Consider the following 15513-nt stretch of genomic DNA (forward strand, 5'->3'; position numbering starts at 1 on the left):
TGGAAACCCAAGGAGGAGTCATTATGAGTCGGGTCCGACTTGACGGCACATAACAGCAACAGTTAAATTTGAATTTCAGATACACAATAAATTATTTTTTAGTATAAGTATGTCCCATGCAATATTTAGCATATGCTTACACTAAAAAGGATTATTTGTTATTTATTTGAAATTCAAATTTAACTAGGTGTCCTACATTTTATTTGCAACCATAAAGCTAAACCTGTTGCTTCAAGGCATTGATTTCAGCCATGGAAGTGTGTATAGTCATAGATGCCTATGGAAACAGACCTGGATTCACAAGGAGGCTGAGACAGAACCCCATGGTCAAAAGGAATACAGCATTGATAAATCCCTTGAGTGACTGATTTGGGAAGAGGCAATTTGCTTGTGATTGCCTGAGCATCACTCTATCTTCTGCTCTTCTGTGTCACTGTGGTGGTGGCCATGACTTTGGAGGACTGGTGCCATATCCATCAGACCCACATCAGCATCTTTCTTTTCTTATCTAATCAGTTAACCTGTTGCCCTCAAGTAGACTCCACATCATGGCAACCCCACGTGTGTCAGAGTAGAACTGTGCTCCATAGGGTTTCAGAAGTATATCACCAGGCCTTTCTTCCAAGGTGCCTGTGGGTGGATAATTTTTGGTTAGCAACTGAACACATTAACTGTTTGTAACACCTGGGGACTCCTTTTCTGCTTACAACTAAAGACAAAAGCATTAGATGTAGGAAGGGTCTGTGACATTAGTCAGGAAACTGAACATTTACTGTGTGCAGAACACTACATCTATGTTGGTGGTGGTCATGCGTTTGTGTTTGATCTCCTCCTGTCCTCTGATTTGGGGTTGAAATAATAATCAAGCATCCCTCTGTGGTCAGAGATCTTCACTGGCTCTGTGCTTATGGTAACAAAAGAAATGGAAACCACAGGCTTTGTACCTGAATAACTCACGCATATGCTTCTTGGGGCAATGGAGAGCTTAGGCTTTTATTAACTACAATATTGGACTTATCCTCAGTATTTTCACTCTGATTTTGTGGCATGTGTGTCCCTCCATATGTATATGTAAATATTACAGCAGTCACCACCTGTCATATCAGCTTTTCTTGGTAGTAATTAGGAGAGGTGCAAGGAGCCATCGTACTCTCTTGTCCCAGTAGTGAGTGATCAATGGAAGTCTGTGAGTGTTGGCGGTTTGTGCCATGGGATGAAAAGAATGAAGTTCACTGGCCCATTGGGAACCAAGCCCTGTGATGTTGATATATTTAGCAGCATACTGGACTGAGGAACAGTGGAGGTGGCCAGTACTGTGATTCCATCACACAGCATAATGGTGGAGTGGGAAAAGGATTGGCTTTGACATCAGAACAGAACTTTAACTCCTGGTTTTGCCATTTGTTAGCTTTTTTGAGCCTCAGTTTCCTCTTCTGTGAATTGCAAACAATAGTGGTATTAGTTTTTTTTTTTTTTTTTCAAAAGGAGGCCTGTCGTTTGGCTGAAAGTTAGCCACATTGGGAGTCCAATTCCAGGCCTGAAAGGTAAATAGGGGCCATAGTCTTGAGGGTTTCACCAGTTTTTTAAAATTTTGTTCTACATATTTCTCTCACTGTATCCAGGATTTCCAATTTTGATCCCTTTCTGAGTGGCTGGCATTGATAGCCAGTTTCTGGTTTCGGGGACATATAGGCTGAGGTTCTCATGGCCCATTAGTCCTTTGGAGTAATTGTTTCCATGTGTTTTTGATTTTCTTCACTCTTCTTTGCTCTGGATGAAGAAAGACCAATAGTTGCATCTTAGGTGGCTGTTCTCAAACTTTTAAGACCCCAGTTGCAACTCACCAAAGTGGGATGTAGAACAATGTTTTTGTGTACTATGTTGTGTCAATTGAGCTTAATGTCCCCCACAACTATGGTCCCAAGCCCACAGGTCCAGTGACTCACTCCCTCAAGGTGCTTAGTTGTGGCTAAGAAGTTATCCTAACTTAGTCCCTGTTCTGGTTACCTAGTGCCACTCTGACAGGAATATACCACAAATGAGATGGCTTGAACAAACAGGAGTTTATTCTTACAACTTGGAGGCTTTAAGTCCAAGTTCAACGTGCTAGTCTCTAGGGGCTGGGTGAAAGCCTCTCAACCTTGGGGTTCAGCTCTCCCTCCTGCTCCCAGCCCATTGGAGCTAGAGGATTTTCTTCACTCAGATAGCTACTGGCTGCTGAGAATGACAAGCCCAAGGTCAACAAAGAAAATCGCACAGTCCTGATGTTACCAAACCACACAGCAGGCCAGTAATTCAAGCCCATTGTAAGTCCCAAGGTCGGCATTGGCAGGCTGCTGAACAACGACATAGCTACATGCAGGGTCCAAGCATGCCATAACCTAGAGACCATTTCCAAAGCTGCTACTTATATACGGGAAGCAGACCACATCCCTAAGGCAGCTACACAGCTTCTCACAGTAGATTCCACCATGGAGTTGATTACCATGGTGAATACTACACCCAGCTGCCCAGCCACTCAGCCAGGCCCAGCCAAGTTGACACACAAACTTAACCACCACAGTCCCCTTTTAGCTCTATACTGCATAAGGACATTTTTATAGCACAAATATACATGTAGGAATATTACCTGCCCAACCTATTTATGGGAGCTCTGGTAGCATAGTGGCTAAAGCACTTGACTGCTAACCAGAAGGCTGGTGGTTCAAACCCACCAGCCACTCCTCGGAAGGAAGGTTGGGCAATCCTACTTCTGTAGTGATACTGCCTCGGAAACCCAAGGAGGGGTCGCTATGAGTCGGGGCCGACTCGACGGCAAAACAACAACAATAACAACAACCTATTTATGGTTGTGGGTATATTCCTGTTCGCTTACCTATACCTGATCTTCTTGCCTATCTTTTTATGTACTCTTTTGGGGTATTTTTGAGGATATAATGAGAAAGCAGTCTGCAAATGTTAGCAGATCTATGTTAACATGCAGTAAACACTCTATTACTGCAATCTTTTCCATTCTCATAGCATTTCACAAACACCTCTGTTATGACACTCTTCATGTTGCATCGTAATTATTCATGTATGTGTCTGACTACTTCCACTAGAGTGAGAATCAAAATCATTTCCCACTGTTTCCTTTTTCCCTTACCTCCTGCATTGGGCCTGCCACATAGGAGGCCCATCATTTGTTGAGCTGGATCTACTTTAATACTGAGATTCTGCTGGGAGGCGAGTCTTCAACTGTGAGTCTTCCTCCTTCCCTCCTTTTCCCTCTAACTTTCTTACTGAGGGCTGGACAGATCCTGCAGGACACGAGTCTTAGAAGTATATTGGAAGATCCTCGTAGACTGTACAATGCTTGGGGACAGGTTTCCAGCACTGTCCTGTATGCGCCAACATTTGTGTGAAGTAGCATTCTAGCTTTAGTAAGTTCTAGGATGTCTGTAGTATTTGTCTCCATTTAAGCAAATTTATTGATTTAATCAGTGCAGTTAATCCATGAAGCATTTATTGAGCACCTGTTACTGCCAGACACTGGGTTAGGCTTGGGAAATATAGAAATGATTAGGACAGTATTTGCATTTGAAGTATTTCACAGATGAGTAAAAACAGATGAGAATTTCTCTAGGAGGTAGTAAAGGCAGTGATGGAGGTAGAAACAGAATCTTATGAGAACACAGAGCAGAGCCTTTTGTTTTTCCAATTATCTTTTTTCCCTTAAGAATTCCATTGGCCCTGATTCTAACAGTCCAATAGTCAAATTGTAATTTTTTCCTCAAGGATTATTTGAGCAGTGGGAATTGGGAAGCAGAAAATGGCTAATGTCGATCAGCTAAAGGTTCATTGAAAAGCCCCTTCAGTGGAGCAAAGACAGGTAATTCCAAGGGCCAGGTGAGCAGTGGCCACAAGCTGCCATGGCTGTGGATGCAGTTTAGATGGGTGTGATGTGATTTGGGGAGCAGGCAGGTGCAGCAGAGGCTGCACTGGAATGAGAGAGGAGGAGCACATGTAGAGGCTGGTGATGTGAGGCCCTGCAAGAAATACCACAGGTTTGCTTTTCTCTTTCATGTTGGCTTGGCTTTTATTCTCTTTCCCATATGAGCATCCTTATTTCTTTGACGTTCGTTTCTCCACCAGCTTTTATCTCATCTTGCTTCCCTTCTGTTTTTGTCTCTGCATTTTCTTTTACTGTTCATTCCCCTCCCATCTTAGCCTCTCCTCCCTCTGCCATTTCTTCTCTTTCACAACACTTGTGCCTTCTTGCCTTTTAATTTTGTTTTTCTGCTCCTACCTCCATGTTCTGAAACATTCTTTGTTAAACCCAGGGCGGCAGGAAATTTTCATTTGTGGCAGCCCTTTTTATGATATGAAAGAGCATCTCATGTATATCTGGATATCCTAGGAAACAGACCTGTGGTTTCTGAATGGGGCAGATTTCTACCCACTGTGTTTGTAAGACAGAGTGAACCAGAGAGAAAGGAGAGTTTCCGAAGGGGACAGCAACGGGTTCAGGGTGCAGTACACCTTGCCTCTATTAGAGGAGTTAGTGGAACAATGGCCTTGTTTTCCTGTGGTTGTCTATCACTGCACCTCTCCTTGAAGTTTCTCTTTTTCTCCTTACTTCTTTATTTTTCCAGTCCTATGTTCCATGTTTCTCTTTGCAATCTCTTCTCATTAGTTTTTCCTTACTTAGTAGAATGATTGCTGGTTTCCCTCTTAATAGTGTCAGAGATCCTGTTCCCTCCCCTCAGTCCCTCCTGTTTATGCAAGGGCATGGTAGTTTAGGCTGAAAGAAATGGAGAAGATTTATAAAGTGTACCTAGCGACTATAATTCTTTATGATAGTAGGATTTCTTTCAGGTTCTTATTTTGAGGTAGTATTAACACAGAAGTTCAGCACCCACCATCAGTTTGCTGTGTTATGGTGACTTGTATATTACTGTGTTGCTCAGATCTATACCATCAGTATTTCAAATACCAGCAGGGTCACCCATAGTGGACAGGTTTCTGTGAAGCTTCTAGACTGAGACAGACTAGGAAGAAGATTAAATTCTGAAAATTAGCCAATGAAAATCCTATGGACTGCACCATAATATTTTCTGATACAGTGCTGGTAGATGAGCTTGCTGAGTTAGAAGGCACTCAAAGTACATAATGACCACAACAATGGTCTCGAGGTTACCAATGATTGTGAAGAAGGCACAGGACCGGCAGTTGCTTTTTTCTGTTGTAGCTGGGGTTGTCATGTGTCAGAGCCACCTTGGTGGCAATTAACAACAGCAATGAAGTTGAAAGAAATTCTACTAGACATTTAAATTAACCTTCAACCCAGTGTAGGAACCCTCTTTACTTCCAGGTAGATAGTTCTACCGTCTGTATTTGAATGTTTCATGTTGGGAAGTGTACTACTACACAATACAGTCCACTTTGTTGTTGGCCAGCAATACTTGTTTCAGAGTTATTGCTTATGATTATATTTATTATTATAATAAACATGTTATTATGATATTTATGATTATATTTTTCTTGATCTGTGTTATTTATACCTGTTGACTCTACATCTGCTTTCGAGAGCCACACAGCATAAACCTTCCTACGGTTTTCTTTCAAATATTGAAAGCACGTCAACTATTGAAGGGACTTCAAGTGTCTTTTTAAATACTTATTTCAAGTCCTTAAAGGAGGTTTCCATTATAAATAAACAAAAAAATCATTTTTGCCTTGACTATGTAGAAAACTCAGTTTCTGAATGACTCATTCCCCGATGATTCCATATAGCCAAGATCATCCTGTAGAGGTTATGAGAAAGAAAAAGAAAAGTACTATCCTAATGAAACCAAAAACCAAACCAAACTCACTGCCACTGAGTAAATTCCAACTCAATAGAACTGCCCTAAAGGGTTTCCAAGGCTACAAATCTTGATGGAAGCAGAGGACCACATCTTTCTCCCATGGAGTGGCTGGTGGGTTAGAACTGCTGACCTTTGGTTAGCAGCCAGATGCCTTAACCACTGTGCAACCAGAGTTCCTTATCCTGTGGAAAGAAGAATAAAATTAGCCGATGTTGCAAAACCAATATTACTAATATTTGAATTAGATAAAATGTCTATTTTACATTATAGTTTATAGAACACTCTTACTTTTCATTACCATGTCATTTTATTTTTATAATTAGGCTACAGTACTCCCCTATTTTGTAGATAAGCAAAGTGAGGCTCATGGAGATTATGTGACTTTCCTCAAGTCACCCAGATCTCAAATGAATAACTTAAGGCCTAAACCCGGTTCTTCTAATTCTTAGCCTTCCACTGTGTCTTTCATAAATACTTAAATGTCTTGATCTCTTCAAAGTCCCTGCAGTCTGTTAGGATTATATGAAATAAATTGTATTCTGAAGACAAGACACTTGGTGTACACAATCTAATAGGAATTTTATGGATTTTTGTTTGTGTGTTTGTTCCTGAATATGGCTATGAAAGATGAAAAAATGGAAGCAAAGAACCTCAATCCAAGTCACACAGTGGCTTTGGACAAAAGTACTGTATGAGGACCAGTGAAGTTATTTTCCAATAAAATAAAATTGGTTTATTTGATAAAAATTCTAAGTGTCAAGGTGAAGAAAAAATTGAAAAATGAGTTTCTCCTTTACTGATGTTAATGCACAGAAACTTTCTGAAGGAGATAGGAGACAGAGAAGTCTAAGAAAATGTTGAAATTAAAAAAGTGAGGACCTTGGTAGGTTGGAAAAGTGAAAGGAAATTGGCAGGGGGAGGAGGAGAGTAGGGAACAAGGTTTGGGGGGCAGGGATGAACTGATGCTGGGGCCTTTATATTTGCTCATGAGTTGGAATTATAATTCCAGTATGATGATTGCTTTTCCTGCCTTGCTAAGTGAAACCCAGAAAGCTAAATTTAATTCTACTTAGAACCACTGGTGATTCACCCAAGCTCAGGTGCACCCACGTGCAGCTGGCATCAGCTCTGTGCTTTCCAGGCGGCTTCTGCTTCATCCCAGCCTCCCATATATGGGTGAAAGGGGAAAGCCAGATTATAGTAACCTTGACCCTTCTGTTTCTCCATCTGCAGCATCCTAGCCACTGCGGGAACCCACTTCAACACGCACGTGGACCTGAGGACCCTGAGGGCTGTGCGTGTCCTGAGGCCTCTGAAGCTTGTGTCAGGGATTCCTAGTGAGCATCTGCCTTTCTTTTTTCTACTCTGCTGATAGCTTCCCTGCTGTGTCCTCAACTGGTTCCTGGGTCTTAGAGAATTTGAGATAAATAAGAAAGAAATTCTATGGGGGAAGTCCCAGTTGTTACAAGCAGTAGGGATGTGTTTTGGTTACCTTGTGCTATTCTGACAGAGATTCAACAGATGGATGGCATTAACAAACAGGGGTTTTTATTCTCTTAAAGTTTTAGAGGCTAGAAGTCCGAGTTCAAAGTGCCTGCCCTAGGGGCTAGGTGAAAGTCCCTTGACCTTGGGCTTCAGCTCTGTCTCTTGCTTCCAGCCCACTAGAGCTGGAGGTGTCTCTTCACTCAGGCAGCTACTGGCTGCTGAGGCTAACAAACCCAAAGTTGACAAATAAAATGGCACAGTCCCAGTATTATCAAACAACATGGCAGAACATTAGTTCAAATCCAGAGACAGTCCCAAGATCAGCAGGAAATATGGAAGGCTGCTAAATGAAGACCTGGCTTCATGCAGGGTCCAAGTGTGCCAAAAAAGCTGCAGAGACCTTTCTCAATGCTTCTCCTTATATACTGGAAGCAGACCACATCCCTAAAGCAGCTGCTCACTGCAGATTCCGTCATGGAGTTGATTTCCAGTCTCATCATGGGGAGTAACTACAACCAGCTGCCCAGCCACTCAAAAGCAGGCCCAGCCAAGTTGACACACAACCTGAACTACCACAGGATGCAACCATCTGATGTAACATTTCATATTTAAATTTAACAGCTTTTTTTTTTTTTTCCAGATTTAAAAGATGATGGAAAATCTTTTAGAAAATTTAGAAAGTAAAGAGAAGTATAAAAAGAAAAATGAAAACCACTTACTATGCTAGCATGAAGAAATAACTTTTAGAAACATTTTAGCATATTCTTTTCATTCACATTTTTCCCTGGACATTTTAATATAACTGGAATCATAGTATGCAAATAGTTTCAGATCCTGTCATAAGCATTTTATTTTCCTGACATCAAAAATACTTCAAAATATAATTTTAAAAATATGTATTATCATCTGTCTTCTATGCATTGTGATTTATTTAGCCATTTCTAGGTACCAGATATTTAGGTTATTTTAAGTTTCTTTCTTTTTTTTTTTTCAATCATAAGTAGTGCTGCAAAAAACAAAAGAAGAAAAGCATCTTTTTATTTAAATCTTTATTCAAATCTATTTGTTTAGGCTAGATTCTGAAAGTACACTTTCTGGGTCAGAGGATATGGTATCTAACTAGTAATGGTTGTACCATTTGTCCTTTCGCTGATGGTGTACAATACAGCATGGAGGAAACAAATGAGGGAATGGTTAAATGTAAATGATCAGGGAATGGTGAGGAGGAGGAAGGAATTTTGATCCCTGAGGGAAGGGGAGATAGACATCTTTGGCTTGACTTGTCCTGGTTTTCCTTTTGGGAATTGTCTTTATGATCTCAGGACCAATGGTCCTTTTCCCTTAAAGACTTCCTTTTCTCCTGCTAGGACAGAATAAATGGAGCCTGGCCAGTACTATGTTTAGTCTCATTCTCTTTGCTTCCTTCTAGGTCTGCAGATTGTGTTGAAGTCCATCATGAAGGCCATGGTGCCTCTTCTGCAGATTGGCCTTCTGCTTTTCTTTGCCATCCTGATGTTTGCTATCATTGGCTTGGAGTTCTATAGTGGGAAGTTACATCGAGCGTGCTTCATGAACAATTCAGGTAGGTTCACTATTTCCAGTCTTGTACTTCCTCCCTGCCTCTCCCCTCTGGTCATTGCGGTGATCCAGGGACATTCTGAGATTGCTTGGAGAAATATGTTCTACCTAGGACTTTGAATCAACTCATTCCGGTTCAATCCCTGCTGCTGAATATACTGACCCAGAATCTACATTTTAATAAGATCCCCAGGTGATTCTTATGTATACGTGAAAGTTCAGTATATCTAGTGTGGAAATGCAACAGTGGGTTGAATTGCAATGAACTGGTCTGAAGCCCTGGTGCTATCTTAATCCTGGAATTAGAATCAGAAGTTTTAGGAAAACAGGGTCAGTAGCATTTTGAGGCACAGCCAGTCTAGAAAGATCCCCTATTTGACTGTGATATTGCAAAGCAAATAACCCCTTAGGTTTGTAGTTGGAGGATTTCAAATAGGAATTCTTATCTCCCCCATCACATGGTAGAGATCTGTCAGAATGCATCTAAAAAGCCATCTGTCTGAAGAAGTACCCTTTGTACAGTGGACATTTTTGTCTACTGGCCAGTGAGAAATGGACTTGGGTTGTTCAAGAACTGTGAAACATTTCCCTCCATGCTCCATGTCATAACATTTCTTGTGTGCATGGATGAACAAGGGAGCTCTGGGTTTGGCTTGATTGGTAGGGTACACAAACCTCAAATTATGATATTCTGATCTCTTTGTATCTTATGGAGCTCTGGTAGTGTAGTGCCTAAGGCATGACTGCTAACCAGAAGGCTGTCAGTTCAAACCTACCAGCCACTGCTTGGAAGGAAGATTGGGTAATCTACTTCTGTAGGGATACTGCCTCAGAAACCCAAGGATGGGTCACTATGAGTTGGATCTGACATGATGGCAATGAGTTTGGTTTTTTTTTTGGTTTTGTATCTTATTTGTTCTTTTTATAGTTGAGTAGAGTAGGAAAGAAAAGGGTTAGAGAGAGGTTGAAGAATCCCAAATGGGTACCTTTTTTTTTTTCTTTTAAAAATAAAGAATCCTTAGAGGACACCTTCTACCTTAGATTTTTATTTTTGCCTTTTATTCAAGACCGGAAATACAGGCCAGAAAAAAAAAATCTCAGTTTTTAACTCTAGTTTATAATTGTCTCTGAGATACCCAAGAAGAGCTTAGGACTCTTCCAGGTGTCTGAAGTTAGAACATTAGTAAGTTTCTGCCTTCACGTCACACCTTCAGTGTGATCCAGTAATGCCACGACTGTGTTATTGCAGGTGAAGGTAGAGAGTGTGGCCTGCAGAAAGTGAGAGGCCATTTGGAAGAGATACTTCATTTTCAGAAGAGATTGGGACACATTGTGTTGAACACATGTTTGGGAGTTGTGAAGAGTAGAGAGGCCAGAGAGGAGACCTGAGACAAAGACAGGCAAACAGCTTTCTATGGGAAATAGAATTGCTTGCTTGTGGCATCCTGGGGTCATCTCTAGCTCATACTAAATACCGTATGGTTTATTCCCCACCCTCCAAATGTGCCTGCAGGTATTCTAGAAGGATTTGACCCCCCTCACCCATGTGGTGTGCAGGGCTGCCCAGCCGGTTATGAATGCAGGGACTGGATCGGCCCCAACGATGGGATCACCCAGTTTGATAACATCCTTTTTGCTGTACTGACTGTATTCCAGTGCATCACCATGGAAGGATGGACCACCGTGCTGTACAATGTGAGTGGAGCTGCTGAGGGGAAGGAGGAAATGAACCTGGAGTGAGGCTTCTGGGGTCATTTGGGCTTTGTTAGTCTGGGCAAGGGGGTGTGCAAAGGTAATATTAAAAATATCTAGTAGTTTGTTGGGCATGGGCACACTCAGGAATGGAGGCTGACTGTAAACAGTGGTTCGGTTGTTCTGTACATACTGGCTGTACATTATCAGCATTGGTTCTGAGTGTGTGGGGGTGTTGACTCAACCCTGGGATGTCTTAGCAGTTCCTGTCCATCTATTGCCTGACCTCTTGCTAAGTGGAAGTACACAACTTCTTAAATATAATTAGGAAATTGCATTCCATATTGAATGGGTGAACTTGCTAGTTAAATCAGATCAACTTAGCAATTGTATAGTGTATTCTGCTATAGGTTTGATGGTGGGGTACAGGGAGGGGTACCAAGAGAGGGATGTCTTGGTCATCATCCTGAAAGTGTTTAGCATTGTGTTGGGAAGATTTGTTAGAGTAGTTCTCAAGCCTGGCTGTACATTAGGATCAGCTGGGAGTTTTGAAAAATTGTATTGCCTGGGCCCCACTTCAGACCAATTAAATAGGACTATGTAGGGATGAGGAGCGCTGGTGGTGTAGTGCCTAAAGCATGTGACTGCTAACCAGAAGGCTGGCGGTTCAAACCCACCAGACACTCCTCAGAAGGAAAGTTGGGCATTCTACTTCCATAGTGATACTGCCTTGGAAACCCAAGGAGGGGTCACTATGAGTCGGATCCAACTTGACAGCAGGGCCTGCCATGGATATTTTTTCAAGCTTCCTAGCTGACTCTAATATGCAGCCACTGTCATGAACTCTGACATGACATGGACAGAAAACATCCTTAATTGTGGGACTCACCAGGCCCCTTCTCTGGAGATTCTGATTTTGTATAGTTTTCCATAGTTGGTGAGCTGTACTTTCTGTAAGTGCCCATGGTGATTCACATGATCAGGCATGTGTGGAAAGTTCTGAGCTGATGCACAAACCAAGGCTGTCTAACTGCCTGTCAGAGATGTTGGAGGATTTCTGCATTTGGACAGATGTTAAGGTAACCACTGAAGTGTCTTCCACCTCCCAGAGTCTCAGTAGAGATTCAGCTATATTGTAATCCCTGAAGAGCAAGGACTGTATAAGGCCAGTACTAGGAGGTGCTATGGAATTGTCCACGATTGACCTGGGTCCATTCCCATACAGGATGAGCAAGACAGGACTGAGAAAGCTCTGCAGAAAAGAGCCACAGGCTGTTGTGCAGTGAAGTTTCATGGATCAGCTTATACCAAGCAATACAGGGGTTAAGAGTGACCTCAAAACCCCTTGAAGACACTCTGGGATTCTCACCAGTTGAGAGGAGGGTGGGTAAGAAGAAGGAAAGAAAGGAAGTGAAGCAGATGAGTGCAGTCACTCCTCATTGGGGATGTTAGGGATGTCTTGAGGCCAAGTCACTCAAATTAGTCAGGTGCTTCTGGAAATGACAGCACTGGCCCCATAGGGGCTGGTGTTATTTGTGGGGCTTTGAGAGTGATGTGTTTCAATTATATGTGCAGAGTCACCTAAGTGATGTGATAAATGCATTGAGAGCCTGAAAGGAGAAGTGTTGCATTTGAGGATGCAGGTGTGATCTGCTGGTCCTCTTTAGCCAAGACTCAGGTGGTACTGAACAAGCAGGAACACAACCAAGGAATCATGCCTCAGTTCCTGCGTTAGTTCATTCTTTCATTATGTCAAAATATAGTAATTGAGAATCTACTACATGCTAAGCCCTGTGAAGCCCTGTGATAGGCACTGAGATACAGAGGGAGAGGAAAAATGCCATGATTTCCAGCTTTCACGGTGATTTTTTAAAATTCCCATCCCTCTCTAGTTAATCTCTCTCCTGAAACCATGGTAGTGTTGTGGTCACACTAGAGACGATGATCTTGTCCCCCATTTAGTTTTGCTTCACCAAAGAAGCAGGGAGGAGAAGAGATCAAGCTGCAGATCCTCTGAAACATTGCCATGGCATTAGCTCCTGGGTCCACAGACTTATACTTCCTGTGACTTTCCACTGTCAGTCATTGAATATTAACTAGAGGCCTCTTGCTATTCATGTGGGTGCGGCCAGGGCTGGGGAAATAGCTGAGCTTTGGGCTGGTTCCCAAGAAGTAGTTGGTTAATCTTGAGATGAGATGAACTCATGTCCACCCTGAAATGACATCATTTTCCAAAGGACTGGATGTGGGATCTAGGGTATGAAGCTACTCATCTCCAGGCAGAGGTGATAGTAATAGGAAGATAACTATACTCTGATTCAGGAGAAGTTGGATGAAAAAGGTATCCAATTTTAAACCAGTGGAAATCTGGCTTCCTAGGAAGAGCGAGGTTAGGTTTCAACTGAGTAGGGAACTGGTGTACAAAGCATTACCCAGGCAGAGCTTGGTTAAATGAACTGGATGTATATCCTGGAGTTAGGACTGTTTGCCAAATGAGGAGGCAGGTTCAGGGTAATGGACTCTATATACTATTGGGCATAAGGCTTGCAATAAATGATGAAGTTATAATATATACACTTTTAATTTACTCAAATTCTTGGGAAAGAAAAGAAGGTGGAAGGGAGGGAGAGAAGAAAATAAAATTAAATAGTACAGGTTAATTCACCTGCCATTCCTATTAATGTGCTATGCCCATTGAATCTATGAGATGAGGGTTGCCAAATATCTTGGCTGAAATACTGCAGCTTCTGGTAGCCCATGTCAACAATATTTGAATATTTTTCTTATCTTTAACTTCAAACTTTGTAATAACAGAATTGCATATATCTATATTTATACATAAGGAGCTGTGGTGGTGCAATGCCTAAGGCATTTGACTGCTAACCAGAAGATTGGCAGTTCAAACTCACCAGCCATTCCATGGAAGGAAGATGGGGCACTGCTTTCATAAAGATTTACACATGTACATATATAGATGGAGACTAAGCGGTGCAGTAGTTAAGTACTTGGCTGCTAACCAAAAGGTTGGTGGTTGGAACCCACCAACTGCTCCACTGGAGAAAGATGAGACACTCTACTTCTGTAAACATTATAACCTTAGAAACCCTATCGGGCAGTTCTGTTCTGTCCTGTAGGATCACTATGAGTCAGAATTGACTCAGTGGCGGCGAGTTTGATATAAATTTATATATACACACACACATTTCTTTATTTATATTAGAACTAGTTGCACACCATGGAATTAACTATTAACAACTAAATTTTGTTGTTGTTGTTGTTATGTGCCGTCGAGTCAAACCCAACTCATAGCGGCCTCTCCTTGGGTTTCCGAGGCAGTATCGCTACGGAAGTAGGATTGCCCAACCTTCCTTCCGAGGAGTGGCTGGTGGGTTTGAACCGCCAACCGTCTGGTTAGCAGGCAAGTGTCTTAGCCACTATGCTACCAGAGCTCGGGGCCGACTCCACGGCAAATAACAACAACAACAACAACTAAATAGTCAATTTAATAATAAATATATTTTGCACACATATGTATCTATCACTCACTCACTCACTGCTGGCAAGTTGCATCCGACTCATAGCGACCCCTCCTTGGGTTTCTGAGGCAGTAGCACTATGGAAGTAGATTGCCCATCCTTCCTTCTGAGGAGTGGCTGGTGGGTTTGAACTGCTGGACTTCATTAAAAAATCACTTACTGTAATATTACCATTACCACTGCCATCCCTGCCACCACCAATAAGATGCAAATATAACTATATTTTCTCCACTTTTCTAACACTTCTTATTCTGAAAAGGCCCAATTCTCCTGGCTGCTGTATTGCCTCACACAGGCTACAAAGGAAAGGAGAGCCCTGTTTTCCAGTCTAAGGCTTTTTCTATTCAGTGTTGACAACAAGCAAATATATGAGATATATTGGCACCCAAACTACTAGGAGAACCTTCAGGTTTATGCACTATGCTGAAGTTCTCTCAAGCATGTAGAGTATGTTTAACCTTTTTATACACAATTTAAATGCTTCTCTTGTTAGCATCCTTTTCCTGCTGCAGACTCTTCTTAAATGCCTCCCCTTAACCTTGTGTTGCTCTTCCATTGATAACTGTTATCTTCACTTATGTGTGACTTCTCTTGTTATGATGTCATTGCAAGAAGAGCATTCCCATTGTCAGGACAACCTGGAGTCATGTGTACTCAATTTCATCTCTACCAAAACTTCAACTCTGCTTGGTCAAACTCCAACTGTATTCTTGGCTTCCCTCCCTTCTGTGGTGGAAAGAATGCAAAGCAGTCTACGGTTCTGCTGGCTGCTGCTTCCTGTTTTGACTGTCTCTCTCCAAAGGTCTCCTCAACTTGCAAACTCTCCCTTATACTTATTAATTTAACTCTTTCTTGTTCTCCTAACTATGAAAGGAATGGTGCAGTGGTCAACACCCAGTGGCTCTATGGGAGAGAGACCTGGCAATCCATTCCCGTAAAGTCTTGACAGTCCACTTCTGTAAATTACAGCCAAGCAAACTCTGTGGGGGCAGTTCTACTCTGTCATGTGGGATCATTATGAGTTGGAATTGATTCCATGGCATATGACAACAACAACAGTTCTAACTGTGATAAGTGATCCTTGTCCAGTACAATACCTTCTCCCTCTGATCAAGATTTTCCAATCCACAGATGTTACTTGGCTCTGGGATTAACTTCTAGCCCTCTTTACCTATGCTAGACATGGCTAAGGGAAGCGACTTTGTCTTAATTTTGGTGTGAGTCTTCTCTTCTCTCACTCTGGTTTTGTGTTTTCTGCTGATTCAATTAGTTGTTTTCTTATATCAGGACTAATATACAGATTGCAGAGGTTCCCAGTCTACAGTGACTCAAACTTGTGCTCTTAAAGTCCATTATTTTTCTGTGGCTGATGC

At 42.0% G+C, this 15513-nt stretch overlaps 1 protein-coding gene across 1 annotated transcript in view; it reads left to right on the top strand.

Moving 5' to 3' along the window:
• The window catches only part of CACNA1E (calcium voltage-gated channel subunit alpha1 E), a 548688-nt gene that overhangs the window by 153085 nt on the left and 380090 nt on the right, over positions 1-15513 (top strand). The window contains exons 4-6 of the mRNA XM_007937646.2: positions 7083-7186; positions 8764-8916; positions 10426-10607. Of these exons, the coding sequence (XP_007935837.1) occupies positions 7083-7186; positions 8764-8916; positions 10426-10607 (439 nt within the window). The remainder of the gene's footprint in view (positions 1-7082; positions 7187-8763; positions 8917-10425; positions 10608-15513) is intronic.

This window comes from Orycteropus afer, unplaced genomic scaffold (assembly GCF_000298275.1).
Source record: "Orycteropus afer afer isolate SDZICR_OR568_19922 unplaced genomic scaffold, OryAfe1.0 scaffold00043, whole genome shotgun sequence".
Lineage (NCBI taxonomy): Eukaryota > Metazoa > Chordata > Mammalia > Tubulidentata > Orycteropodidae > Orycteropus > Orycteropus afer.